General features: G+C 43.5%; 1 protein-coding gene across 2 annotated transcripts in view; it reads left to right on the forward strand.

Moving 5' to 3' along the window:
• PALB2 (partner and localizer of BRCA2) overlaps nucleotides 1-26,290 on the forward strand; it is a 35,613-nt gene extending 9,323 nt beyond the window's left edge. For both annotated transcript variants that reach the window (XM_003261673.3, XM_030799705.1), the window contains exons 5-13: nucleotides 2,073-2,902; nucleotides 3,563-3,634; nucleotides 6,449-6,610; nucleotides 8,881-8,966; nucleotides 9,846-10,007; nucleotides 11,503-11,619; nucleotides 18,585-18,672; nucleotides 24,099-24,247; nucleotides 25,781-26,290. In XM_003261673.3, the coding sequence (XP_003261721.1) occupies nucleotides 2,073-2,902; nucleotides 3,563-3,634; nucleotides 6,449-6,610; nucleotides 8,881-8,966; nucleotides 9,846-10,007; nucleotides 11,503-11,619; nucleotides 18,585-18,672; nucleotides 24,099-24,247; nucleotides 25,781-25,991 (1,877 nt within the window). In that variant the 3' untranslated portion in view covers nucleotides 25,992-26,290. The remainder of the gene's footprint in view (nucleotides 1-2,072; nucleotides 2,903-3,562; nucleotides 3,635-6,448; nucleotides 6,611-8,880; nucleotides 8,967-9,845; nucleotides 10,008-11,502; nucleotides 11,620-18,584; nucleotides 18,673-24,098; nucleotides 24,248-25,780) is intronic.
• The last annotated feature ends 1,246 nt before the right edge of the window (nucleotides 26,291-27,536 follow it).

Genomic DNA, 27,536 nt, shown 5'->3' on the forward strand with positions numbered 1-27,536 from the left:
GGCCTCAAAGTGATCTACCTGACCTCAAGTGATCTACCTGCCTTCAGCCTCTCAAAGTGCTGGGATTACAGGCGTGAGCCACTGAGCCTGGCCACTTAGCATAATGTGTTTTTTTTTGTTTTTTTTTTTGTTTTTTGGTTTTTTTTTGAGACGGAGTCTTGCTCTGTGCCCCAGGCTGAAGTGCAGTGGCGCGATCTCGGCTCACTGCAAGCTCCGCCTCCCGGGTTCACGCCATTCTCCTACCTCAGCCTCCCGAGTAGCTGGGACTACAGGCGCCTGCCAACACACCCGGCTAATTTTTTGTATTTTTAGTAGAGACGGGGTTTCACTGTGTTAGCCAGGATGGTCTCGATCTCCTGACCTCGTGATCCGCCCGCCTCGGCCTCCCAAAGTGCTGGGATTACAGGCTTGAGCCACCGCGCCCAGCCATAGCATAATGTTTTTAAGGTGTGTTTCTGTTGTAACATGCGTCAGTACTTTGTTCCTCTTTATAGCTGACTAGTTTTCCATTGTATGTATATACCACAGTTTGTTTATGCATTCATCACTGAGGATATAGCAACATTTTGAATGGTAAATTGCTACTCAGGAGGCTGATGTGGGAGGATTGCTTGAGCCTGGGAGGCAGAGGTTGCAGTGAGCCATGATTTCGCCACTGCACGCCAGCCTGGGCAACAGAGTGAGACCTTGTCTTGAAACAAACAAGCAAACAAAAAGCAGTAAATTACTCTTTGCTAAAAAAGGGGACTAAGTTTTCCATAGTGAGAAGAGCCAGCATTTTGTAGACCATACTCTGGCAGCCTGTTGAAATCACAGTTTTAGAGGTAGGAAAGAATGTAGATATTTTTAGTTCACTTCCCTTATGAGAGACAATGAGAAAAGGGAAAATGAAATAAATCGATTTGCCTAAGGTTTCACTGCAGATCAGTGGTTGAGTTGAGACTTGTCCTCAGTCCCTTCTGGTTAATACTGTTGACCATACACTGTTTTGTTTGGTTTTATTTATTTATGTATTTATTTATTTATACTGTTGACCATACACTGTTTTGTTTGGTTTGGTTTTATTTATTTATTTTTTTTTTGAGACAGAATCTCGCTCTGTTGCGCAGGCTGGAGTGCAGTAGCGCAGTTTCAGCCCACTGCAACCTCCACCTCCCGGGTTCAAGTGATTCTCCTACCTCAGCTTCCCGAGTAGCTGAGATCACAGGTGTGCACCACCATGCCCAGCTAATTTTTTTAGTTTAGTTTGTTTTGTTTTGTTTTGTTTTTGAGACAGAGTCTCACTCTGTCGCCCAGGCTGGAGTGCAGTGGCGCGATCTCTGCTAACTGCAAGCTCTGCCTCCTGGGTTCACGCCATTCTCCCACCTCAGCCTCCCGAGTAGCTGGTACTACAGGTGCCCGCCACCACACCCGGCTAATTTTTTTTTTTTTTTTTTGTATTTTTAGTAGAGACAGGGTTTCACCATGTTGGCCAGGCTGGTCTTGAACTCCTGACCTCAACTGATCTGCCTGCCTCGGCCTCTGAAAGTGCTGAGACTACAAGTGTGAGGCACCATGCCTGGCCTTATTTTCTTTAATTTTTATTTATTTATTTATTGTTTTTAAAGACAGTCTCACTGTGTTGCCCAGGCTGGTCTCGAACTCCTGGGCTCAAGCAATTCTCTTACCTTGACCTCTGAAAGTACTAGGATTACAGCTGTGAGCTACCATACCTGGCTAGCAATACACTGTTTTGGGTAGTGCAGAAAAATAGCTGCTAATTAATCACTAACTCATGACCGTTGTTTGAACCCTTCACCCAAGTTTCTGAGTCATGGATGGGAAAAGTAATGAACATTTTTTAGTATATTTGAGTTTAGAAGCTCACTCTTTGTTGGGTATTATGTTTAAGAATGGTTTAACATGTTTCTTTGATAGGACTTCATTGTAAACATTAAGTTCATTCTGGGGAAATTAAGGTTCATTAAAATGTTTCTTTTAAATCTAGCAGATCCTGTTCTCTTTGTCATCAGTGAAACAGATTGTTTTGTTGGGTTTTGTTACTATTTTTGTGACTTATTTTTCTTCTTCAGGGAAGAAAAGTCGTCATCAAAAAGAGGATTCCCTTTCTTGGAGTAATAGTGCTTATTTATCCTTGGATGATGATGCTTTCACGGCTCCATTTCATAAGGATGGTATGCTGAGTTTAAAGCAACTACTGTCTTTTCTCAGTATCACAGACTTTCAGTTACCTGATGAAGACTTTGGACCTCTTAAGCTTGAAAAACTGAAGTCCTGCTCAGAAAAACCAGTGGAGCCCTTTGAATCAAAAATGTTTGGAGAGGGACATCTTAAAGAGGGAACCTGTATTTTTCCAGAGGAACTGAGTCCTAAACGCATGGATACAGAAATGGAGGACTTAGAAGAGGACCTTATTGTTCTACCAGGAAAATCACATCCCAAAAGGCCAAACCCGCAAAGCCACAGTACAAAGACAGGCCTTTCTTCATCCATATTACTTTATACTCCTTTAAATACGGTTGCGCCTGAGGATAATGACAGGCCTACCGCAGACGTGTGTTCACCTGCTTTCCCCATCTTAGGTACTACTCCAGCCTTTGGCCCTCAAGGCTCCTATGAAAAAGCATCTACAGAGGTCACTGGACGAACTTGCTGCACACCCCAGCTTGCTCATTTGAAAGACTCAGTCTGTCTTGCCAGTGATAGTAAACAATTCGACAGTTCAAGCAGCCCAGCAAAACCACATACCACCCTGCAAGTGTCAGGCAGGCAAGGACAACCTACCTGTGATTGTGACTCTGTCCCGCCAGGAACACCTCCACCCATTGAGTCATTCACTTTTAAAGAAAATCAGCTCTGTAGAAACACATGCCAGGAGCTGCATAAACATTCCGTCGAACAGGTACAATCCATTTCCTCTGTGAAATTTTCTCTGAAGGAATGAAATGCCTTAGTGAATGTAAACAGCATGACTTTTTTTTTTTTTTTTGAGACGGAGTCTCGCTCTGTCGCCCAGGCTGGAGTGCAGTGGCGCAATCTCGGCTCACTGCAGGCTCCGCCTCCCGGGTTCACGCCATTCTCCTGCCTCAGCCTCTCCGAGTAGCTGGAACTACAGGCACCCGCCACCACGCCCGGCTAATTTTTTTTGTATTTTAGTAGAGACGGGGTTTCACCGTGGTCTCGATCTCCTGACCTCGTGATCCGCCCGCCTCGGCCTCCCAAAGTGCTGGGATTACAAGCGTGAGCCACCGCGCCCGGCCAAACAGCATGATTTGCTTGCGCATTAGGCCTTCCATGTTTAAGAATGGTTTGACATGTTTCTTTGATATGACTTCATTGTAATCATTAAGTTCATTCTGCGGAAATTAAGGTTCATTAAAATGTTTCTTTTAAATATGGGAGGTCCTATTCTCTTTGTTATCAGTGAAACAGTTTGCATTTGGAGCTTTGCTGCTGTTATAAGAGGAAATAAAGACAATATGAAGTAGACATTTTGATGAGTGGGTAATGCAGGCAGACATACATAAAGTGTAGACTAATGATGTGACTTTTGTTTTCACAGACTGAAACAGCAGAGCTTCCTGCTTCTGATAGCATAAACCGAGGCAACCTACAATTGGTTTCAAAGTTAAAGGTCAGAAGAATATTCTCTTCCAGTGTCTTGTGTCTTACATATGAAAACTTTAATGAATTGAAAAGAATTTGGTCATACAGCTTCTTGTTCTCTAATACTATTAAAGATATTGGTAAACAGATTCAGAAAAACAGATTTGGATTGGTTATTTTTCCCAATATTTACCTCTGTTTATGTTTTGAGCTCTCCTCTTGAAGTTTCTATGCCAACCTATTGGCAAGAACAACTTAGGCTAAGTAACTGAACTTCATATCTAAATCTAAGTTAGGGAGCTGGACACGGTGGCTCACCCCTGTAATCTCAGCACTTTGGGAGGCTGAGGCGGGTGGATCACTTGAGGTCAGATGTTTGAGGCCAGCCTGGCCAACATGATGAAACCCCATCTCTACTAAAAATACAAAAATTATCCGGGCGTGGTGGTGGGCGCCTATAATCCCAGCTACTAGGGAGACTGAGGAACAGAATACTTGAACCGGGAGGCAGACGTTGCAGTGAGCCAAGATCTCACCACTGCACTCCAGCCTGGGCGAGTGAGACTCCGTCTCAAAAATAAAATAAAATAAATCTAACTCAGGCATTTTGACAGAGAGTGAAATGAGAGTTATTCATGCCTCTCCTACTCAAATGGTGTAATGTTTCTAGAAGAATCATTTATGGTGATTTATAAGAAAATGGGGAGCAGTTTAGTGGTTAATCTTTTCTGTGTAGTGTGGTAACTGAAAATGTAGCATTACTAAATGTCCTAGGGGTAGGGGTGAAGATGGGGGTGCAGAAGCTCTCCCAGAGAACCACTGGTGTGAAGGAAAGCACTTCAAATCCACATAAAGTTTTCCCAGTTACTGGCTATGTCACCTTGGACAAATTGTGTAACCTCTGAGCCCCAGATTCCTTTTCTTTTCTTTTCTTTTTTTTTTTTTTTTTTGAGACGGAGTCACGCTCTGTCGCCCAGGCTGGAGTGCAGTGGCATGATCTCGGCTCACTGCCAGCTCTGCCTCTTGGGTTCATGCCGTTCTCCTGTCTCAGCCTCCTGAGTAGCTGGGACTACAGGCGCCCGCCACCACGCCTGGCTGTTTTTTTTTGTATTTTTAGTAGAGACGGGGTTTCACCATGTTATCCAGGATGGTCTCAATCTCCTGACCTCGTGATCCGCCCGCCTCAGCCTCCCAAAGTGCTGGGATTACAGGTGTGAGCCACCACGTCCGGCCCCCAGATTCCTTTTCTATAAAGGATACATAGTAATACCTATGCTCTGTTTTGGAATTTATTCTTGAGTCAATTTTAATAATTTATTTTTATTTTGTTTTTTGAGACACAGTTTGTTGCCCAGGCTGGAGTGCAGTGGGGCAATCTCCAATCTCCACTCACCGTAACCTCTGCCTACAGGTTCAAGCAATTCTCGTGCCTCAGCCTCCATAGTAGCTGGGATTACAAGCATGCGCCACCACGCCCTGCTAATTTTTGTATTTTAGTAGAAACGAGGTTTTGCCACGTTGGCCAGGCTGGTCTTGAACTCCTGACCTCGGGGATCCGCCTGCCTTGGCCTCCCAAAGTGCTGGGATCACAGGCGTTAGCCACCATGCCCAGTGTCCTAATAACTTAGTCTCTTAAAGAATCAACTATTTCATTCATATTTTCAAATTTGTAGGTTAAAAGTTACTTCTTATAGATTATTAAAATCTGTACATATGCAATTAAGCCTGTCTTCCCCATTCTCCCATTTCTAAAATTATTGTTTTTCTACATTAGACTCGAGATTTGGCCATTACGTGGGTCTTCCAAACAAACTAGTTTTTGGTTGTATTGATTATTAATTGGGTTGTGTCTTTTTGTTGTTGTTTGGTTTTCTAGTTCATTTATTTCTGTTTTTATAATAAACAGGATAACTAAATAATTCCTTCCTACTGTTTTTTTATTGTTCTTATTTTGTTCTTGTACTGACTTCCTGAGCTGCATGCTTACTTGATTTTAATCTTTCTTGTTTTCTTATAAATGCCTTTGTGATTATGATTTTTCTTGGAAATTTCCAAATTTTCTTGGAAATACTGCTTTGGCCATGCTCTGTGGTTTGGATACATAGTGCTCCCTTGGTCATAATAGTAGATAGTATAATGTATGTCATTTCAGTGTTATTTCCTCCGAGGAATAACATTGAAACCTGTGGTTTCAGCCCATGAGTGGTTCATTAGGATGTTTGATTTTCAAATGGATAAGTTCTACAGGATATCTTTTTGTGGTTATATCTGAATTTATTCCATCTGGGCTATACATTTTAAAATTTCACGGGCTAGGCACGGTGGCTCACGCCTGTAACCCCAGCAGTTTGGGAGGCCGAGGCAGATGGATCACTTGAGGTCAGGAGTTCAAGACCAGCCTGGCCAACATGGTGAAACCTTGTCTCTACTAAAAATACAAATATTAGCTGGGTGTGGTGGCAGGCACCTGTAATCCTAGCTACTTGGTAGGCTGAGGCAGGAGAATTGCTTGAACCCGGGAGGCGAAGGTTGCAGTGAGCCGAGATTGCACCACTGCACTCCAGCCTGGGTGATCAAGTGAGACTCGGTCCCAAAAAAGCCCAAAAATTAAAATTAATAAAATAAATAAAATAAAGAATAAAATCTTTCATGATGTAAGTTTGATAGGCAATTTTTTAGGTACATAAGAACCACAAAGCTCTTTCTTTTCACCTGTATAAGACTTAAATTTTACATACCTACTGTTTCATTGAATTATAATTCATCACTTTGCATACTTATGCTTTGCAAAAAACAGCCCTCGAGTACCACTTTAACAGAACTGTTGTTGCCATTGTGTCAGAATCCTTCAGGTTCCTGTTCCGTAGATGTGAGTGCCATGTTTTGGGAGAGAGCCGGTTGTAAAGAGCCATGTATCATAACTGCTTGTGAAGATGTAGTTTCTCTTTGGAAAGCTCTGGATGCTTGGCAGTGGGAAAAACTTTATACCTGGCACTTCACAGAGGTAAGTGGGAATCTCGAGCTGAAAGAGATCTTTGCAGCCATTTGCCTGATAATGTAGATGGGCAGCTTACCAAACTTGGGAGCTATGACCATGCAAGGCAGAACAGAGATGAGGTTTTTTTCCCCAACATTTTATTATGAAAAGTTTCAAACATCCAGAAAAGTTGTATAGTGAGCACCCATATACCCACCATTTTAGACTCTACCATTAACATCCGCTTTATTTGCGTTATCACAAATTTTTTGTTTGTTTGTTTGAGACAGAGTCTTGCTCTGTCACCCAGGCTGGAGTGCAGTGGCATGATCTCGGCTCACTGTCAACCTCTGCCGCCTAGGTTCAAGGGATTCTTGTGCCTCAGTCTCCTGAGTAGCTGGGATTACAGGCGCCCACCATCATGCCTGGCTAATTTTTTTGTATTTTTAGTAGAGACGGAATTTCGCCATGTTACCTAGGCTGTTCTTGAACCCCTGACCTCCAGCAATCCGCCCGCCTCAGCCTCCCAAAGTGCTAGGATTACAGGTGTGAGCCACCCCACTGGGCCTATATTTTTCATGCAGACAGGGTTTTGCTATGTTGCCTGGGCTGGTCTTGAACTCCTGGGCTTAAGCAATCCACCTGCCTCAGCCTCCCAGAGTGCTGGGGATTACAGGTGTGAACCACCATGCCCAGCCGATCACAGGTTTATCTAGAGATGGGTTTTTTTTGTTTGTTTGTTTTTGTTTTTTTTTTTTTGGAGACAGAGTCATACTCTGTCACTTGTCACTCAGCCTGGAGTGCAGTGGGGCGATCTTGGCTCACTGCAGTCTCCGCTTCCCGGGTTCAAGCATTTCTCCTGCCTCAGCCTCCCGAGTAGCTGGGACTACAGGCTCCCACCACCACGCCCAGCTAATTTTTGTGTTTTCAGTAGAGACGGGGTCTTACCATGTTGGCCAGGATGGTCTCTAACTCCTGACCTCAAGTGATCCACCCTCCTTGGCTTCCTAAAGTGCTGGGATTATAGGCGTGAGCCACCACACCCAGCCTAGAGATGGGTTTTTACACTAGACCTGTTGGAGGAGCTTAGAATTTTATGTCTATTCTGACTTTGACACTTGCTGATATTTATACTCCTTGCCCTTCACCAAGTCATTATTTTGCTTCTTTTCTACGTGTATTTCCTTCTGGTCTTTTTCCACCATCATATACATCTTACATGCTTGCAATCTTAGTGTGCTTAAAATTTTTAGATCTGGCCGGGCACGGTGGCTCACACCTGTAATCCCAGCACTTTGGGAGGCCGAGGCGAGCGGATCATGAAGTCAGGAGATCGAGACCACGGTGAAACCCTGTCTCTACTAAAAATACAAAAAATTAGCTGGGCGCAGTGGTGGGCGCCTGTAGTCCCAGCTACTCGGGAGGCTGAGGCAGGAGAATGGCGTGAACCCGGGAAGCGGACCTTGCAGTGAGCCGAGATCACGCCACTGCACTCCAGCCTGGGCAACAGAGCGAGACTCCGTCTCAAAAAAAAAAATTTTTTTAGATCTGTCTTTTCTCACCATATGTATAAACATTTTTCTGGCCAGGCGAGGTGGCTCATGCCTGTAATCCCAGCACTTTGAGAGGCTGAGGTGGGTGGATCACCTGAGGTCAGGAGTTCAAGACCAGCCTGACCAACATGGTGAAACCCCCGTCTCTACTAAAAATAAAAAAATTAGCCAGGTGTGGTGGTGCATACCTGTAATCCCAGCTACTCAGGAGGCTGAGGCAGGAGAATTGCTTGAACCCAGGAGGTGGAGGTTGCAATGAGCTGAGATCGTGCCATTGCACTCAAGGCTGGGCAACAAGAGTGAAACTCCATCTCAAAAAAAAAAAAAAATTTCCTTGTTTTGTAGTCTTCATACTTGCATATACCTCATTCTTGCTCTCCAGATATATATAACATCTAACACTGTGCCTTGCACAGAGGTGCCCAATAAATATTTGTTCAGTGAACATAGATATACTTTTACATGGCTGCATAAATACTCTCTTCATTCACATGCCAGACTATACCCAATTATTTCCCTATTGTTAGAATTATACATTGCGTTAGGTAAATGCTCAGTAAGCACTATTATGCATATAGTTTACTTAGATTTACAGCTAATAAAAAGAGTGTTTTCTGAGCCTTTAAATGATGAAAATTATCCTGTACAGTGAGAATACAAAAGAATGTGATAAATTTTGGAAAATCTGGATTAAACAAAAATGAAACAACCAAGTATAATTTTTGGCTGCTTTGTTTTATTTAGGTTCCAGTATTACAGATAGTTCCAGTCCCTGATGTGTATAATCTCGTGTGTGTAGCTTTGGGAAATTTGGAAATCAGAGAGATCAGGTATGTAATTCCCAAGGAGTGATTTGTTTTTCCTTCATCTTTGTCTCTGTCAGCTGGTTTTGAGTGCAGGTAATAACCTAGGCTTGAGTCTTGAAAGAATCTGAAAGATCTAAAGAGAGAGAGATTTGTTTAAAAAAAAAAAAAAAAATCAATAGATTGACATCCCTGACTGAAGTTTCTATTTAAAATGTGAACCTAGGCTGGGCGCAGTGGCTCACGCCTGTAATCCCAGCACTTTGGGAGGCCGAGGTATGTGGATCAGCTGAGGTCAGGAGTTTGAGTCCAGCCTGGCCAACGTGGTGAAACTGTGTCTCTACTAAAAATACAAAAATTAGCCTGGTGTGGTGGCGGGTGATTACAGCCTCCCGAGTAGCTGTCATCCCAGCTACTCGGGAGGCTGAGGCAAGAGAATTGCCTGAACCCGGGAAACAGAGATTGCAGTGAGCTAAGATCGTGCCACTGCACTCCGCCTGGATGACAGAGTGAGACTTCGTCTCAAAAAAAAAAAAAAAAGGCCAGGCACAGTGGCTCACGCCTGTAATCCCAGCACTTTGGGAGGCCGAGGCAGGTGGATCACGAGGTCAGGAGTTCGAGACCAGCCTGACCAACATGGTGAAACCCCGTCTCTACTAAAAATACAGAAAAATTAGCCAGGCATGGTGGCATGCGCCTATAATCCCAGCTACTCAGGAGGCTGAGGCAGGGTAATCGCTTGAACCTGGGAGGGAGAGTTGCAGTGAGCCGAGATTGCGCCACTGCACTCCAGCCTGGGCGACAGAGCAAGACTGCGTCTCAAAAAAAAAACAAAAGTGAACCTAGTCCTTTAATATTAAAGGGTTACTCCTGACATCACCCTGTTTTTCCTTATATTTGGCTTAGGGCATTGCTTTGTTCCTCTGATGATGAAAGTGAAAAGCAAGTACTACTGAAGTCTGGAAATATAAAAGCTGTGCTTGGCCTGACAAAGAGGAGGCTAGTGAGTAGCAGTGGGACCCTTTCTGATCAACAAGTAGAAGTCATGACGTTTGCAGAAGATGGAGGGTAAGAAAAGCATTGATTGATTTTTAACTATTAGATGAAGAATGATTTTATCACAGGTTTCAGAGAAAGTTGGGTCACTAGGATCTTGTTTTTCTGTGCTGTGCGTGTAATATAAGCATGTATGGCATCAACACTAGGTTATGACATAGAAGCAGGTTAGTGAAGTGGAAGCCAGACATGTCAGTGATGAAGTCAAAGAAGGGGAGAGGCTCAGCAAATGTAGTTTGTTCTTCAGTCTTCTTTGAAATCTCTGTGTGTCCCTTAAATGTTAGAAATACCTCTGCTGGGCACAGTGGCTCATGCCCATAATCCCAGCCCTTTGGGAGGCCAAGGCAGAAGTTTGAGGCCAGGAGTTTAAGACCAGTTGGGGCCACATAGCGGGACCCTATCTTTACAAAAAAATTTAAAAATTAGCTGGGTATGGCAGAGCATGCCTGTGGTCCCAGCTACTAGGGAGTCTGAGGTGGGAGGATCACTTGAGCTCAGAAGTTCAAGGGTGCAATGAGCTGTGATCACGCCACCACAGTCCACCTTGGGCAGCAGAGCAAGACCTAATCTTAAACACACACACACACACAAATATTTTTTAAAATATAGAAATACCTTAAGGTCCTAGACCCTTTCCTCGTTCCACACACTTGGTGTCTATTGCTTCACTGACCATCTTGGTGCTGACTACTTGCAAACATACATTTCTACCTCTAAGCTCTTTCTTGAACTCTAGACCTGCAGACCTATTTATTAGACATATTGGGAACACCTCACATTCAAAATGTTGCAAACTGAACTTACAGCATCTTCTCTATCATATACTCATAACACTTTATTTTTATTTTTATTTTTCGATTACACTTCATTGTTATTATTCATCTGTCTTTTCTAAAAATGGAGGGCAGGGAACTTTGGCTTATTTATTCATGATCTGTTGCAGTAATCGAGGCAAGAGATGATAACTGTTTGCTTAAATTAGGAGTATGTTAGTGGAGATGGGAAGAAGCAGACAGATTTCTGAGAGATGAGAAGATAAAATTACTGGGACTTGGTGATTGACTAGATTGAGAGGAAAGAGAGAACATCAACATGGTAGGGTTGGTCACTTGAGTGGTGACCAAGCTCGAAACGTGGATATTATCCTTGTCTCCTCCCGGTCTAGGTGGTCACTTGAGTGGTGACCAACCCTGAAACTTGGACATTAGATGGCGATGCAATTCATTGAGATAGGAATGCAGAAAGAAACAAAAGGTTTATAGAGAAAGTTAACAAGTTTAATTTTGAATGTAATGAATTTGAGGTGCTTGCAGCATATCTAAGTAGATATTATGAAAGTAATATATGTTCATTGTAGAAAGTTTAGTATACACGTTTTCTGGGTTAGATTTTTTTTTTCCTGGTATTAGGTTAGTTTATATTACGCATAGTTCAACAGTGTGGAGAAGGGCTACCTAGAAACTGCTTTAGTGCAAAGTACTGACTTTTCATACTGTTTTAATTGCAGAGGCAAAGAAAACCAGTTTTTGATGCCTCCTGAGGAGACTATACTAACTTTTGCTGAGGTCCAAGGGATGCAAGAAGCTCTGCTTGGTACTACTATTATGAACAACATTGTTATTTGGTAAGCTTTCCCTCTAGGTCCTCAGTTCTCTCATCTGTAGTATGAGGATATACATCTAATTTTACAGGGTTGTTGTGAAGATTAAATAAGAGAGCATGTGTAAACATGATTGTGGTTTTGTGTTGCTGTTGTTGTTTTTGTTGTGTTTTGAGACAGAGTCTCCTCCTATCACCCAGGCGGGAGGAGTACAGTGGTGTGATCTCGGCTTCCTGCAACCTCTGCCTCCTGGGTTCAAATGATTCTCCTGTCTCAGCCTCCCGAGTAGCTGGGATTATAGGCATGTGCCACCACACCCAGCTAATTTTTTTATTTTTTAGTAGAGATAGGGTTTCATCATGGCCGGGTTGGTCTTGAACTCCTGGCCTCAAGTGATCTGCCTGCCTCAGTCTCCCAAAATGCAGGGATTACAGGAGTGAGCCACCATGCCTGGCTAATTTTTGTATTTTTTACTAGAGATGGGGTCTCACCATGTTGGCTAGGTTGGTCTCGAACTCCTGGCCTCAAGTGAACTGCCCACCTTGGCCTCCCAAATTGCTGGGATTACAGGCGTGAGCCACTGTGCCTGGCCTGATTGTGGTTTTTTGTCAGATACTATATACTTGTCTTACCAACAACATCATATTAATTGAGACATACCGAAAAAGATCAGTCTGAGTAGACTATTTAAAAATAAATGGAATTCTATTTTCAAAGATGTACACTTCTTTCTGCTTTTGGTTAGTGGTTGAGTAGCTTCTGTCAGACCAATACTGTACCTTCGAATAACTATACACTCTGGACAAAATACAAAAAACAGCTTTCTAAAGGCACCAGCGAGAAAGAAAAAGAAGAAACATACTGGAGGGGTTTCTCCCTTTAGGTGAAGGAAATGGCACTAGGCAATGTTCCTATTATGGCTTTAAGATAGGGGGCAAGGCCCACTCTGCTCACTGGGTGACTGGAAGCCTAATAGAAGATCTTCTGTACCACTGGCTTAGAGAACCAAAGGACAGAGTTCAGGGTGATCACAGCTGCTAGAAAGGGAGGGGAAAAGTCCTAAAAAGGAGAGAGAAAAAAAAAAAAAGGAACCCTAAATTCTAGCTATAATGTTTACCTAAATATCTGATTGACCCTTAAACTGCATATTCATAGGTCAGACTCCAAGCAGCTCAGGTAAGACTGAAAGAACTGAACTTCAGTTTTGGCATTTGGAGTTCGAGTTCAGCCAAGTTAACTGTTTACCAGGACAGACAAACTTACAACCAAAAAAATCAGGGCCGGGCACGGTGGCTCATGCCTATAATCCCAGCACTTTGGGAGGCCAAGGCAGGCAGATCACTTGAGGCCAAGTGTTCGAGACCAGCCTGGCTAACAAGGCAAAACCCCAGGTCTACTAAAAATACAAAAATTAGCCAGGCGTGGTGGTGCATGCCTGTAATCCCAGCTACTCAGGAGGCTGAGGCAGGAGAATCACTTGAACCCAGGAGGCGGAGGTTGCAGTGAGTCAAGATTGCACCACTGCACTCCAGCCTGGGCGACAGAGCAAGATTCAGTCTCAAAAAAAAAAAAAAATTTTTTTTAAAAGTCAATAGAATTATATTTAAAAAGTACTTACCATATTGTCTGGCACATAGGAGGTATTCAGTAAATGTTAAAATTCCTTTTTTAAAAATATTTTTAAAAAGAAAAAACATCAGTGTTTGTCAGAGGAACCTAACAGAATACAAAGTTTTTGCAACATATTAATATCACTGTAACTAGGATACAGTCCAAAGTTACTCAGTATACAAAAAAAAAGTGTGGCGTCTCTACTAAAGATACCCCATCTCTACTAAAGATACCTCGTCTCTACTAAAGATACAAACATTAGCCAGGCCTGGTGGTGCCAGGCTAAGGCAGGAGAATCGCTGGAACCTAGGAGGCAGAGGTTGCAGTGAGCCAAGATCACACCACTGCACTCTAGCCTGAGTGACAGTGAGACTCTGTCTCAAAAAAAGGAAAGAAAGAAGTGTGATCACAGGAACCAAATTAACAGATTTGTGATAGGGAAACCATCACAGGAGTCCCCAGCCATCTCTTTTCTGACTACAGGGAGAACCATACCCAGCCAGAGGCACTTACTTGCAAGTTTCATTTGTATTAGGAGAATAGCTTGATTTTTTTTCTTTTCTCAGAAGCCTTGTCTATTAACTGTTTCCTTAGGGCCAGAATGGGTCTTGGTAAGAGGAAGTTATGATATTAATGGGACCACTACCCTAGCTCTTCTGTACCATCCAACCCTAACCTTTTCTTGTTTTCTTTTTTTTTAAACACTATGGTGACTTACAACCCTAACCTTCTAGGAATAAACTAGAAAAGTATGGCCCTTGAGAGAAAGGTTGTGCCCTTCCCACCAGAAAGCCTCTGAAATTTGACTATGTTCTGATCTGCCAGAAGACCCTGTTTTCAGATGTCCTGATGTCTAGGGTAGTGCTTGGCCACTTGGAGCACTTTCACCAGGGTTTCTGCTGAGAGGTGTTATTTGAGGACGGTGCTCTTCCAGAAGTTGTCTTTTCTATTCTTTGTGCTATTTTCATAGTCCACATCTTCATTATCTGTCTCCTGAACTGTTAAAATAATCTAGCAGTTTGTCTTCTTGCCATTAATCAGTATTCAAACTTGATTTTTTTTTTAAATTTTTTTAGAGACTATGTCTTACTCTGTCACCCAAACTAGAGTGCAGTGGCGTGACCATAGCTCACTGCAACCTGGAATGCCTGGGCTCAAACGCAGGTCATTTTTTATTCGACTACTTTGTAAATACTCTTTCTTCCAACCCTACCCTCATCCCTCAAAAGAAAACCTTTACAGGGGCCCATGTTTGCTTTCCTTCAGTTTTTATTTCCCCAGTGCTCTAGTACAAAAACGTCCTCTCCAGCTCTGCCGTCCTCCTTTCCTCCCTTTTTCCTTCCCATCTCTCAGTTCTACCCTTTTTCTATAAGTATATAAGAGGCATTTCGTATGTAAGAGGTCACGGAATTTGAGGTTGGGGAGGGATTTCTTTCTGAAACAGAGTCTCACTCAGTACTCAGGCTGGAGTGCATAGGCATGACTCACTGCATTTTGAGGTAGCTCACTGCATCCTCAAACTTCTGGGCTCAAGGAATCCTCTCACCTCAGCCTTCTGAGTAGCTGGGACTAGAGGCACACAGCATCATGCCCTGTTAATTTTTAAATTTTTTGTAGAGATGAGAACTTGGTATGTTACTCAGGCTGGTCTTGAACTCCTGGGCGCAAGCAATCCTCCCACTTCAGCCTCCCAAAGTGCTGAGACCACAGATGTACACCACCATGCCTGGCTAATTTTTCTTTTTCTTTGTAGAGGCGGGGTCTTGCTATTTTTTCCAGGCTGGTCTTGAACTTTTGGACTTAAGCAACCCTCCCACCTCGGCCTTCTAGAGTGCTGGGAAGTTGGGGAGGGATTTCTACACTTGGCTTCTAAGTTCCCCTTAGGGGATATTTTCAGCCCCACAGTTACCTTGAGTTCTGTTATACTATTCCAGCCTTCATTGATGTTTCCTTCTCCGAATTCATACTGCCTTGGTTGTTTTTTTTGTTTTTGTTTTTTTGACAGAGGGTCTCAGTCTCTTACCCATGCTGGAGTACAGTGGCATGATTATGGCTCACTGACGTCTCAACCTCTCAGGCTCAAGCAGTCCTCCCACCTCAGCCTCCTGAGTAGCAGGACTACAGACGCATGCCACCAGGCCTGACTAATAAAAAAAAAAAAATTTTTTTTTTTTTTAATTTTTTTTTGTAGAGACAGAGTCTCCCCATGTTGCCTAGGCTGGTCATGAACTCCTCAATGCAAGTGATCTTTCCGCCTCCGCCTCCCAAAGTGCTGGGATTGTAGACATAAGCCACCACGCCTGGCCTGCCTTGATTTTTAATTTAGTATTTGCTGCTTTGTGTTGTTTATCCTCTCTCGTTTTTGAAGACAGGTACCATGTCTCTTATCTATTCTTGGTGCCTGCTTTAGCTCCATGTTTAGGGTAGTTACTCAAAGGTATATTAATCATATTGTCTGTCAAAAGCTATTACTTACCTTTTGGGCTCTGTATAATTTTATACTTACATGTAGTATTTGTTCTTATTTAACTCTTGATTTGTTAGATGTCTCAAGTGATTCATGTTATACTCAAGCGTCAAGTGGCTTTTTTGGGAAACTGCTGAAGGTCTAAATATTTCTTAAGCTTGGCCGGGTGCGGCAGCTCACGCCTGTAATCCCAGCACTTTGGCAGGCGGTGGTGGGTGGATCACGAGGTCAGGAGATGGAGACCATCCTGCCTAACACGGTGAAACCCCGTCTCTACTAAAAATACAAAAAATTCGCCAGGCGTGGTGGTGGGTGCCGGTAGTCCCAGCTACTTGGGAGGCTGAGGCAGGAGAATGGCATGAACCCAGGAGGCGGAGCTTGCGGTGAGCTGAGATCGTGCCACTGCACTCCAGCCTGGGCGACAGTGAGACTCCATCTCAAAAAAAAAAAAAAAAAAAATTTCTTAAGCTTAATGTTTACAATGAAGTCATATCAAAGAAACACGTTAAAACATTCTTAAACACTGAGGGCCCAGTGTGTAAGGAAGTCTTGCTGTCCATATTCACTGAGACATTTCATTTAATATCTTTCAAACATTCAGTAGGTATCTGGGTCTCTACTTATGTCTCATTCTTTGTGAGAGATGCAGAGATGAATCAGATATGAATCCTGGTCCCAGGGCCCCTATAATCTAGTAGGTAAATAAGATGCCTTTACAATCAAAGCCTACAATTTCAATACAATCCTTTCTACAATTCACATAAGGTCAAAGTGATAGAGATTTGGACAAAGTGATTTGGGATTTGAGGAAAGAACAATTACTAAATACAGACCATGTATGAAACTCTGTAGGACACCCATCTGGTGTCCCTAATAGGAGGAAATCCTTGCATATGCACATAAAAATTTAATTTTCCTTCTTCAGTTTTTTATACACAGTACCTGGCCCATAGAATTCTGTATTTGTTGAGTGAATACATGATACAGTATTGCCAGTAGTATATTACATACCAAATGAGGTATATGGACAGAATTAAAGGAGAGGAGATGACTGTGGACTGCTGTAGTCTCAAGTGAGTTCATGCAGCTTGGAGGGGGTGGGATATAACTAGTCCCTAAGAAATGGATGGGAATTCGTCAGTAACAGGGATAGGAACTCTTCTGTAATGGGCAGCAGGGAGTTGGGGGAGCAGGGGTCATTGGAAGGCATAGCTTGAGCAAAGTCTAGAGTCAAGGAAATACATATGTTCTTTAGGCAGAAAGATTTCAGGAAATGGAGCAATGAGTGATAATGTAATATTGCACTGCTGGATTCATGAGAGTTATAAATACCATTAAAATGAACTTGGGGGCCAGGCGCGGTGGCTCACGCCTGTAATTCCAGCACTTTGGGAGGCCAAGGCGGATGGATCACCTGAGGTCAGGAGTTCGAGACCAGCCTGGCCGACATGGTGTACCCCATCTCTACTAAAAATACAAAAATTAGCTGGGCGTGGTGGCGCCTGCCTGTAATCCCTGCTACTCAGGAGGCTGAGGCAGGAGAATTGCTTGAACCCGGGAGGCAGAGGTTGCAGTGAGCCGAGGTTGTGCCATTGCACTCCAGCCTAGGCAACAAGAACAAAACTCCATCTCAGAAAAAAAGAACTTGGACTTTATGTTGTGGCTAATGGGAGCCAACTGAAAGTTTTTCATCAACAGGGTAACATGAACCGGGTGCAGTCTCTCACACCTGTAATCCCAGCACTTTGGGAGGCTGAGGTGGGAGGATTGCTTGAGCCCAGGAGTTCGAGACCAGCCTGGGCAATAGAGTGAAACCCTGTTTCTACAAAAAATTAAAAAATTATTCAGGCATGGTGGCACGCAGCTGTCGTCCCAACTACTTGGGGCAGTGAGGTGGGAGGATCACTTGAGCCCCAGAGGTTGAGGCTACGGTGAGTCATGATCACGCCACCACACTCCAGCCTGGGCAATAGAGCAAGACCCTAAGCTCTAAAAACAAAAAAATAGAGTATCATGACAAAGCAGTTATCAATGTCACAAATCCTCAAAAAGCTGGGGAGCAGGTCAGGTGCAGTGGCTCATGCCTGTAATCCCAGCACTTTGGGGGGCCAAGGCAGGTGGATCACCTACGGTCAGGAGTTCAAGACCAGCCTGGCCAACCTGGTGAAACCGTGCCTCTACTAAAAATACAGAAATTAGCCAGGCATGATGGTGGGTGCCTGTAATCCCAGCTACTTGGAAGGCTGAGGTGGAAGAATTGCTGGAACCTGGGAGGTGGAGATTGCAGTGAGCCAAGATGGCGCCACTGCACTTAGCCTGGGTGACAGAGCGAGACTCCATCTCAAAAAAAAAAAAAAGCTGGGGAGTGATTCCAACAAACTTTATCTTTTTTATTCTTTATATTCACCCCTCTCTTCCTACCCCACCTCAATCCTTCCTTCTATCCATTATTTTGGTCTAGCTGTAGTATAAATACATGTAATAGAGATATAATTGTAAGTTTCTTTTAGGTGTAGTCTCTTGCCTTACCAAATTTGGTTTCCTGGCCATTGTCTTCCGTGACAAATTTAGACATAACAAGAAGTGTCACAAAATCATGATACTGCTATACCATGGGCCTGATTTCAATACCAGGTTGAATGACATGATGGAACCTTCCTCATGGAATTTGGAGAGATTTATCCCTAGGGGCATAGTAGATTTAATCTAAGGCTGAACTATCAAATTAAACTATTGGCAAAATTAACCCACAGTTCTACTTTTACCTAAATCTATGACTAAAGAAAAGTAAGGAGCTCTTAGTTTTTTCCCTGGTCACCTCCTAAGACATGCTATGATGAATAAGAAAATATTTTCTGAAAACTGGTTTGTTGGAAGAATGTGATCAGCTTATTTATTTTTGTTATCTAAGGAATTTAAAAACTGGTCAACTCCTGAAAAAGATGCACATTGATGATTCTTACCAAGCTTCAGTCTGTCACAAAGCCTATTCTGAAATGGTAAGTAATGACTGGCTGGGACCACTTTGTGTGTTACTGTTGGTCTCATTAAGTGAGAGCAGTAAGTCATAAGCAGTAATGAACAAACCTTCCCTGTGGCGTCTTTTTTCAAAATTGGATAGCAATGTTTGTCCTTTCTTGAAATTTAGGATGAAAATAAGTGTTGGTACAGTGATTGCTTGGTAAATTTTCTAGCTGTAGGACCTGAGGGCAAATATTTATTTCTAGCTGTGGATTTGAACTGAGAACTATTATGCCTGTTATCAGACTTGACTCCCAACCACATTGCCGTGTTTAAGTAGCCTTAGGAAGGATGATTAAATGATCCCAGAAATACTTTTTTTTTTTTTTTGAGACGGAATTTTGCCCTTGTTGCCCAGGCTGGAGTGCAATGGTGTGATCTCAGCTCACTGCAACCTCTGCCTTCCAGGTTCAATTAATTGTCCTGCCTCAGCCTTCCAAGTAGCTGGGATTACAGGTGCCCGCCACGAGGCCCGGCTAATTTTTGTATTTTTAGTAGAGATGGGGTTTCGCCATGTTGGCCAGGCTTTTCTCGAACTCCTGACCTCAGGTGATCCACCTGCCTCAGCCTCCGAAAGTGCTGGGATTACAGATGTGAGCCACAGTGCCCGGCTAACATGCTTTACTCTTAGGCTTTAGTCTTCTCACACAGAAACAAATACAGTTACTCAGCTCTTGCACTAATAATCTTGGCTAGTGGGTACAAACATACAGTTAGAAATAAGAAATAAGCTCCAATATTCAGTAGCAGAGTAGAATGACTGTAGTTAGCCAACAATGTGCTATATATTTCAAAGTAGCTAGAAGAAAGGACTTGAAATGTTCCCAATACATAGAAATGATAGATTCTCGAGGTGATGGGTACCCCAAATACCCCGCCTTGATCATTATATACTCTGTGCACATAACAAATACATGTGCCCCATAAATATATAAAATATTTTGTATTATTTAAAAAAAAAAACGCTTTGGGAGGCCAAGGTGGGTGGAACACCTGAAGTAAGGAGTTTGAGTCCAGCCTGACCAGTATGGTGAAAGCCCACCTCTACTAAAAATACAAAAATTAGCTGGGCGTGGTGGTGCACGCCTGTAATCCCAGCTACTTGGGAGACTGAGGAAAGAGAATTGCTTGAACCCGGGAGGCAGAGGTTGCAGTGAGCTGAGATTGCACCATTGCACTCCAGCCTGGGTGACAGAGCGAGACTCCGTCTCAAAAAAAAAAAAAAAAGCCTTGACTCACAATCTAGTTACAGTGGGAAAGTAGTTGTCTAGGAGTAATGAATAACTACTTGAGTATTCACTGTTGAAGGCATGAGCAGAGACAATGGCAGCAGGCTCAGCATTTGTGTAGAGACTGACTTGCCTGGTGATTACAGTGAGAGGATCAGCATCCAGAGGCTCTGAACACAAAGACTGCATCTTTCCCTAGCCTAGTAGGATCTGTGGAATTGAATTTAAAAGTTGTGTGATCTTATATAATCCAACACATAATCTTGAGCCTAACCTTTGTCCTCCTTTAAATAAGACAGTTGTGGCCAGGTGTGATGGCATATGCCTGTAATACCAGCTTCTCAGGAGGCTGAAGGGAGAGGATCACTGGAGCCCAGGTGTTCCAGGCTGCAGTGAGCCATGATGGCACCACTGTACTCCAGCCTGGGTGATAGAGTGAGACCCTGTCCCAAAAATAACTAATAGTCCAGGTGCAGTGGCTTACGCCTGTAATCTCAACACTTTGGGAGGCCAAGGCGGGTGGATCACCTGAGGTGGGGAATTCAAGACCAGCCTGGCCAACATAGTGAAACCCTGTCTCTACTAAAAATACAAAATTTACATGGGTGTGGTGTGTTTGCCTGTAGTCCCAGCTACTAGGGAGACTAAGGCAGGAGAATTGCGTGAACCCAGGAGGCAGAGGTTGCAGTGAGCCAAGGGTGCGCCACCGCACTCCAGCCTGGGCGACAAGAGCAAAACTCCATCTCAAAAAATAATAATAATAGTAATAACTAGGCTGGGCATGGTGGCTCATGCCTGTAATCCCAGCACTTTGGGAGGCTGAGGCAGGTGGATCACCTGAGGTCAGGAGTTCAAGACTCAGCCTGACCAACATGATGAAACCCTGTCTCTACTAAAAAATACAAAAATTAGCTGGGCATGGTGGCAGGTGCTTATAATCCCAGCTACTGAGGAGGCCGAGGCAGGAGAATTGCTTCAACCTGGAGGCGGAGGTTGCAGTGAGCCAAGATCGTGCCATTGCACTCTAGCCTGGGTGACAGAGGAAGACTCTGTCTCAAAAAAAACAACAACAACAACAACAACCAATAGATAGATAGATAGATAGATAGATAGATAGATAGATAGACAGACTGACAGTTGAATTCATCTCTAGAATTTACTTTTTTTTTTTGAGACAAGAGTCTTGCTCTGTCACCCAGGCTGGAGTGCAGTGATGTGATCTCAGCTCACTGCAACCTCTGCCTCCCAGGTTCAAGCAATTCTGTGCCTCAACCTCCCAAGTAGCTGGGATTACAGGTGCCTGCTGCCATGCCCGGCTAATTTTTTTGTATTTTTAGTACAGACGGGGTTTCACCGAGTTGGCCAGACTGGTCTTGAGCTCCTGACTTCGTGATCCACCCGCCTCACCCTCCCAAAATGCTGGGATTATAGGCGTAAGCCACCACGCCCGGCCTAGAATTTACTTATTAAGCCTTTAAATAATGTTATACCTTTTATATTACAACACTAATACCCACTTGATATTAAAACATTTCACACAGACGTGTAAGATAGTAAGTAAAAGTCCCCCATAAAGCCAATCTTCAGAAATAATATTTTATGCCGGGCGTGGTGGCTCACACCTGTAATCCCAGCACTTTGGGAGGCTGAGGCGGGCAGATCATGAGGTCAGGAGATTGAGACCATCCTGGCCAACATGGTGAAACTCCGTCTCTACTAAAAATACAAAAATTAGCTGGGCATGGTGGTGCACACCTGTAGTCCCAGTTACTTGGGAGGCTGAGGCAGGATAATTGCTTGAACCCAGGAGGCAGAGGTTGCAGTGAGACGACACCCTGCCACTGCACTCCAGCCTGGAGAAAAAGCAAGTCTCTGTCTCAAAAAAAAAAAAAAAAAAAAGAAATAACGTTGTATTATTTATTTAACTGTTTAGTGCAGGGATTGATAAACTTTTTCCATATACAACCAGATGGCAAATACTTTCAGCTGTGCTGGCCTTACAATCTCTGTTTTAAATACTCAACTCTGCCATTGTGGCCCCAAATCAGCCATAGACTGTATGCAAATGGATGGATGTAGCTGTGTTCTAATAAAACTTTATGGAGACTGAAACTTGAACTTCATATATTAATTTTGGCGTGTCACAAAATATTATTTTTCTGATGTTTTTCAGCCATTTCAAAATCTGAAAAACATTCTTAGTTTATTGGCCATGGAAAAATAAGCACTGGGGCCAGGCATGGTGGCTCACAGCTGTAATTCCAGTGCTTTGGGAGGCCAAGGAGGGAGGATTGCTTGAGGCCAGGAATTTGAGGCTGCAGTGAGCTGATTATGCCACTGTACTCCAGCCTAGGTGACAGTGAGACCCTGTCCCCCCAAAAAAAGTGTTGGGCGGCTGGGCGCGGCGGCTCACAACTGTAATCCCAGCACTTTGGGAGGCTGAGGCGGGCGGATCATGAGGTCAGGAGATCGAGACCATACTGGCTAACACGGTGAAACCCCATCTCTACTAAAAGTACGAAAAATTAGCCGGGCATGGTGGTGGGCGCCTGTAGTTCCAGCTACTCTGGAGGCTGAGGCAGGAGAATGGCGTGAACCCAGGAGGCAGAGCTTGCAGTGAGCAGAGATTGCGCCACTGCACGCCAGCCTGGGCGACAGTGCAAGACTCCGTCTCAAAAAAAAAAAAATGCGTTGGGCTAGATTTACTTGGTGGGCCATAGTTTGTCAGCCTCTTCTTAACTGTATAGCATTTAACATTTTTAAATCCTCAGTTTTTTTCCCTGTTAGAGATAGGGTCTCACTCTGTCATTCAGGCTGTAGATCAGTGGCGCCATCATAGCTCACTGTAGCCTTGAGTTCTTGGACTCAAGCGATCCTCCCCACTCAGCCTGCCAAGTTGATGGGATTACATGGCATGAGCCACAGCACCCAGCTAACTTTTAATTTAATTTTTTTAGACGATGAGGTCTTCAGCAGTGTTTCCCAGGCTTGTCTCAAGCTATCCTACTGCCTCGGCCTCCTGAGTTACCTCAGTTGTTTTCTAAATATAAAAATATTTTATTTTCATTAATAAATTCAATCATTCGACCTGACGCCATGGCTCACGCCTATAATCCCGGCCCTTTGGGAGGCCGAGGTGGGTGGATCACAAGTTCAGGAGATCGAGACCATCCTGGCCAACGTGGTGAAACCCTGTCTCTACTAAAAATACAAAAATTAGCCAGGCATGGTGGCGCATACCTGTAATCCCAGCTACTCGGGAGGCTGAGGCAGGAGAATCACTTGAACCCGGGAGGCGGAGGTTGCAGTGAGCTGAGATCGTGCCATTACACTCCAGCCTGGGCAGCAAGAGCGAAACTACGTCTCAAAAAAAAAAAAATCTGTATATATGTGTGTGTGTATATATATATATACATACAGTAATATTATTATTAGAGCCTGTAATTTTAAAGCCAGGAGAAAACTTTAACACATTTTTCCACAGAAACAGCCATAGGTGATGGTATCTTTTTTTGGTCACCCTTATTAATAGAGAGTAGTAGTGTCAGGGTTTTAAATAGGCTATTGTGGGCTGGTCTGAGAAACCAGCCACCATATACAAGATTGTTTTTATGGGAAAACATGTTCTGAATGTTCAAAAACCAATTTACAAATGAATATTTCTAATTTGAGCACTCCCTGCACATGTATGTCCTCATTCTCTCTTTGCCAATATTTCCCCAAATGAATGGCATGAAATGTAGTACTATCTAAGGGGAAGGAAATGGATGAATCAGATTCATGCCTGGCAAGACTGGCTAAAACAAACACTGGGAACCGGAAGCAGGAGAAGCTAAAGCTAGAAGTTGGCTGAGCACGGTGGCTGACATCTGTAATCCCAACACTTTGGGAGGCTGAGGTGGGAGGAACCCTTGAGGCCAGGCGTTCAACAACAGTCTGGGTAACATAGCAAGGCCTTGTCTCTAAAAAAAAAAAGAAGAAGAAGAAGAAGCCAGAAGTCCAGTCCTGTAATAATCTCAACAGTTCCTAGACGGCAGGGAAAAAATCAAGCCAGTGGTTAAATCCTGGATACGTTAGAGCCTATAGATCATTGCTTTAATTGTTTGGTTTTTGTCTCTGCCAGATCTTTATTTTTCCTGACATACTCTTGACAGTCTATTTTTATCCTAAATTAGGGGCTTCTCTTTATTGTCCTGAGTCATCCCTGTGCCAAAGAGAGTGAGTTGTTGCGAAGCCCTGTGTTTCAGCTGATTGTGATTAACCCTAAGACGACTCTCAGCGTGGGTGTGATGCTGTACTGTCTTCCTCCAGGGCAGGCTGGCAGGCAAGTGTGCATAACTGCTACTCCATGGGTGGGACATTCTGACAGGCACTGTGTAAACACAAAAACTAGATATTTTTGTGTCACTTAGAAGAATGGAAAACATAAAATACTATATGTCATGATAGGAATATTCAGAAGTAGGATGAAGATTAGTGGACTTGAGTCAAACCCCAGATTCCCTGCATCCTGATCTCTACTAGCATGGGGTTATATAGGTTTTTAATAGTGTTTATTCAAGCCCTGTTTTTTCCCCTAAGGTAAATATTTTGGCAGGGTATGGTGGATCATACCTGTAATCCCAGCACTTTGGGAGGTCAAGGTGGGAGGAGAGCTTGAGCCCAGGAGTTTGAGACCAATGGGACAACAGAGCAAGACCCAGTCTCTACCAAAAAAAAAAAAAATATATATATATATATATATATATATGTGTGTGTGTGTGTGTGTTAGCCAAACATGCTGGCATGCACCTGTACTTCCAGCTACTTGGGAGGCTGAGGTGGGAGGATGGCTTGAACCTGGGAGGTGGAGGTTGCAGTGAGCTGAAATCATGCCACTTCACTCACCTGAGGTTGGGAGTTTGAGACCAGCCTGTTGCCAGGCTTGAGTATTCTGTATTTTTAGTAGAGACCGGCTTGAGTGAAGTGACCCACCAGCCTAGCCAACATGGAGTGAGGTGATCCACCTGCCTTGGCCTCCCAAAGTGGTGGGATCACAGGCGTGAGCCACCATGCCCGGCTAATAATAGCTAATTTTTATTGAGCACCTCCTGTGTGCCAGGCACTGTGCTAAGCCTTTTATAGGAACTGTTTCATTTAACCTTACCACAGTCCTGTCAAGTATGTGCTCTTAAAATCATCCTTATTGTACTGATAAAGTTAAATAATTTGCCCAGGGTTGCACAGCTCTTACTTTGTAGAGTTAGAATTTAAACCCAGGTAGCTGACTGCAGAGCCCTTGTCTAAATAAAAAAGGCAACCAGGTAGGTTTCTGCTTCATAGATGGCATCTTTTATGGGGGAAATACCCACTGAATATGGAAACAGGATAATCTCAAATAGTGAAAAGTACAATGAAGATAAAAGATGGAACAGACTCCATATGTGTGTGCACACTGCCTCAGATAGAGGATTAGGGGTGACCTTTCTATGAACGTAACAGGCCTGAATGATGACAAGAACTCAGCCATGCTAAGAGCTAGGGCGAGAGCCTGCCAGGGAGAAAGAATGGCAAGAGCAGTGACACTGAGTTGGGACTGAGCTTGGCCGGAATGATGGAGAGTGGAAAGAAGGCCACTGTGCGCCAGCCTTCAATTGGTACAAGATGCATCAGAGAGATTGGCAGGAACTGGACATGTGATTCTGTCTAAAACTGCAACACAATAGCCAACAGACCTCTAAGCCTGCAAATGTAGGCATTCATAGTTACAGGGATTTTTGTTCCTGTTGCTGGTTTTGGGAACGTGGTTTTGACCTTTTTTTTTCCAATTGTTTTTTGGATATGTAATCTGAATTATATCTTCTTTGTATGCTATCAGGTTCCTGGAAGGTGACGTGAAAGATCACTGTGCAGCAGCAATCTTGACTTCTGGAACAATTGCCATTTGGGACTTACTTCTCGGTCAGTGTACTGCGCTCCTCCCACCTATCTCTGACCAACATTGGTCTTTTGTGAAATGGTCAGGTACAGACTGTCATTTGCTAGCTGGACAAAAAGATGGAAATATATTTGTATACCACTATTCATAAGTTAGGATAAAGCGAAAACACAATTTTCTGGATATATTGGGCCTCTTAGTATTTTTTGGAGTTTTAAATATAAAGGAGAATGTCTGAATGACATTTAAAATAATTACTTGTATATGTCCAGACAGACTTATTTTTTATTCTGATGATGGTGTCACCACTGATCTTGGATGTACATTTATGTTTACTTTGAGAAAAAGGGTTTTAGGTTGATTTTTGTAATTTCCCACATTTGTACATGTGCTTTTAAAGGTGTACATAAAGCTTCAAATGGCAATAAATATTTATTTTTATACATTCTGCTTGGCATATTATTGTTTCCCATTCTTTCAAGATCATTTGCAGAAGCAAGAACTAATTATTACACAACTAGGATATTTAATCAATAGTGTTTGCCTAGTAAGTGTAAATTTCAGTTCAGTTAACTTACTACACTAATACACAATATACTTCTGCTATTTGTAATACTTTATTTTTACATATATACTAAAATAATATGAAACCTACTAAAATATCCTAATTTAGGGATACTCTTACTCTTTTTCATTCTCATGCATCCTTCGTGCCAGTGTTGCATTATCACTAGAGTCACCTTTTTTTGAGATGGAGCCTCACTCTGTCACCCAGGCTGGAGTGCAGTGGCATGATCTCGGCTCACTGCAACCTCTGCCCCACAGGTTAAGTGATTGCCCTGCCTCAGCCTCTCAAGTAGCTGGGATTACAGGCACCCACCACCACACCTGGCTAATTTTTGTATTTTAATAGAGACAGGGGTCTCACCATGTTGGTCAGGCAGGCCTTGAACTCCTGACCTCAAGTGATCCACCTGCCTTGGCCTCCCAAAGTGCTGGGATTACAGGCATGAACCACTGTCTCTCTTTTTTCTTGGTTTTTTTTTTTTGTTTTTTTTTTTTTTTAAGAACGGAGTCTCCTTCTATCACCCAGGCTGGAGTGCAGTGGGGTGATCTCGGCTCACTGCAACCTCCACCTCCCAGGTTCAAGCGATTCTCATGCCTCAGCCTCCTGAGTAGCTGGGATTACAGGCGTGCTCCACTATACCTGGCTAATTTTTATATTTTTTGTAGAGACAGGGTTTCACCGTGTTGGCCAGGCTGGTCTGGAACTCCTGACCTCAGGTGATCTGCCTACGTCAGCCTCCCAAAGTACTGGGATTACAGGCATGAGCTACCGTGCCCGGCTGAAGAAGCTTATATTTTTTAAAGACACATTTTTGGGCCAGGCGCGGTGGATCATGCCTGTAATCCCAGCACTTTGGGAGGCCAAGGTGGGCAGATAACTAGGTAAGGAGATCGAGACCATCCTGGCTAACGCAGTGAAACCCTGTCTCTACTAAAAATACACAAAATTAGCCGGGCGTGGTGGCACACGCCTGTAGTCCCAGCTACTCGGGAGGCTGAGGCAGGAGAATCGCTTGAACCTGGGAGGTGGAGGTTGCAGTGAGCTGAGATCGCACCACTGCACTCCAGCCTGGGTGACAGAGCAAGACTCTGTCTCAACAACAACAAAAAGACACATTTTTGGCCAGGC

This window comes from Nomascus leucogenys, chromosome 2 (assembly GCF_006542625.1).
Source record: "Nomascus leucogenys isolate Asia chromosome 2, Asia_NLE_v1, whole genome shotgun sequence".
NCBI lineage: Eukaryota > Metazoa > Chordata > Mammalia > Primates > Hylobatidae > Nomascus > Nomascus leucogenys.